This window comes from Myotis brandtii, unplaced genomic scaffold (assembly GCF_000412655.1).
Source record: "Myotis brandtii unplaced genomic scaffold, ASM41265v1 scaffold143, whole genome shotgun sequence".
Classification (NCBI taxonomy): Eukaryota; Metazoa; Chordata; class Mammalia; order Chiroptera; family Vespertilionidae; genus Myotis; species Myotis brandtii.
In genome coordinates, this window is record NW_005355115.1 from 4,334,591 (window position 1) to 4,336,987 (window position 2,397).

At 52.0% G+C, this 2,397-nt stretch overlaps 1 protein-coding gene across 1 annotated transcript in view; it reads left to right on the forward strand.

Annotated features, from left to right (window-relative positions):
* The window catches only part of MRPL2 (mitochondrial ribosomal protein L2), a 6,454-nt gene extending 4,411 nt beyond the window's left edge, over positions 1-2,043 (forward strand). Inside the window, exon 7 of the mRNA XM_005861000.2 lies at positions 1,794-2,043. Within this exon, the coding sequence (XP_005861062.1) occupies positions 1,794-2,006 (213 nt within the window). The 3' untranslated portion in view covers positions 2,007-2,043. The remainder of the gene's footprint in view (positions 1-1,793) is intronic.
* Positions 2,044-2,397: the final 354 nt, after the last annotated feature.

Here is a 2,397-nt window from a genome sequence, read left to right on the forward strand (position 1 = left end):
ACCAGTTTGGCTTAGTGGATAGAGTGTCAGCCTGTGAACTCAAGGGTCCCAGGTTCGATTCCGGTCAAGGGCATGTACCTTGGTTGCGGGCACATCCCCAGTAGGGAGTGTGCAGGAGGCAGCTGATCGTTGTTTCTCTCTCATCCATGTTTCGAACTCTCTATCCCTCTCCCTTTCTCTCTGTAAAAAAATCAATAAAATATATTTTTTAAAAATAAAATAAATAAATAAAAAACTGTGGTACAGAAAAAAGAAAAAAAAAGATGGCGATCGGCAGGGGAAAAAAAAATTGATAACAGTTGAAATTGATACGGCCCTCAATAAACTTACTGAATTTAGTAATTTACAGAGAATTTATCTGGAAGTTTTATACAATTTTAATAATCATATAATTATGTTTTTACCAAGGTCCATGTGTTTCCCCATCCCCGTTTATCCCACTGTGCTGTGAAATTTTTTATAATTTTCTGCTTGACATAATGTTTAGAAACACTGCTCTCTGCCCAGGACAGGCCTGTTATTCTGACGTGGATTATGTCCCCTCACTGTCCTGACCATAGGCCGAATCCGAGTGCATGGTATCGGTGGGGGTCACAAGCAACGTTACCGCATGATTGACTTTCTTCGGTTCCGGCCGGAGCAGGACACCAAGCCGGGACCCTTTGAGGAGAAGGTCATCCTCGTCCGCTATGACCCCTGTAGGCAAGTTTGGGATGTGGGGTGATGATGGCATGACTGAATGACTACTCTGTGGCTTTTCAGAAATGTGGGGCTGCCTAGATGGTCTGCTCATCTGTCACTCACCCTGAACAGGTCAGCAGACATAGCTCTGGTGGCTGGGGGCAACCGGAAACGCTGGATCGTTGCCACGGAAAACATGCAGGCTGGAGATATAATCCTTAATTCTGACCACATAGGCCGCATGGCAGGTGAGAGGTGGCCACCGGATGTGTGTGGGCTGGGAGGCTCATTCTGTTGCTGATGAAATTCTGTCTTTTAGTTGCTCCTCGAGAAGGGGATGCACATCCTCTTGGGGCCTTGCCGGTGGGGACCCTCATCAACAGTGTGGAGAGCGAGCCAGGCCGAGGGGCCCAGTATATCCGAGCCGCAGGTATGAAGAAAGAAGCTGCTGGGCGGGTTGGGGGACGGGTCTTACAATTTGGAAGGCCAGGTGGTACCCAAGGTCACAATTCTCTGAACCAAAGACCCACATCTGGTCCATTGGCAGAGGAAAAGAAGAAAAAACAAGGAAAATGAGGAGGAAGAAGTGCTTATGTTTTCACCTAAAACATTGCATGCCTCCTGCTCCAGTTTATATGCTCCCGAAGGGGTGTGGCCCCTATAAGTCTGTCCCCCGCCTCCTCCTCTGTGGAGGGTGGCAAAGCTGCTTCTCCCTCCCCAGGGACGTGCGGTGTGCTGCTACGGAAGGTGAATGGGACAGCCATCATCCAGCTGCCTTCTAAGAGGCAGATGCAGGTGTGTGTGGGTACCGGTGGGAGGGATCAGCAACGGAGGAATGTACCTTTCCTGGCCCACGTAGCTCCCAGGTGTTTTATGTCAGGAGCTGCCCTGAGCTGGGGCTGTCCTTTTGGGCTGCAAGAGGGACTGTCCAGTCAGGCTGGCCCCACGATGGAACAGAGAACAGTGTCTTGTTTTCAGCTCCTGTAGGACCTGCACTCAGGTTCAGTTATGCTGTGCTTCTCCCCGTCCTCTCCCTTCCCAAGAGTCCTGCCCTCAGCATGGTCAGACTCTTTCCCCCACCATACGATCTCTCCCTCTGCTTTCTCTGTCAGGTGCTGGAAACGTGCATAGCAACAGTAGGCCGAGTGTCCAACGTTGATCATAACAAACGGGTCATTGGCAAGGCGGGGCGGAACCGCTGGCTGGGCAAGAGGCCCAACAGCGGGCGATGGCAACGAAAGGGGGGCTGGGCTGGCAGAAAGATTCGGCCACTACCCCCAATGAAGAGTTACGTGAAGCTGCCCTCAGCGGCTGCCCAAAGCTGATACCTCTGGACTCTAATAAAATGACCCCCCATTTTTATCTGTTATTGGTGTTTTGGGAGGGGAGATGGTACATATTGGACGGGAGGAAAGAGCAAACGTGTCGGGGGAGAAAGGGAGAGACAATAGAGGGCAAAGCCTGGCTGCAACCTGCAACCTCCTCGCTTCCAGCCGTCCTCCCCTTCTCGGTTCCTTCTTAGGTCATGGAGGAGGGGGTAATAAATGACCTCCAAGGTCTTACTCAGTTATGGCTTGGGGGAAGGGGGAAGGCACTTCCGGTGGGAGGACACAAGGAAGAGGAAAGGGCGGCACGTTGTTGAGGTGGCAACCCCGGCTCCGCCCCCGCTCCCAGGGCCCCTCGCTTTCCGCTGGGCCAGGAAATGAGCCGAGGCTG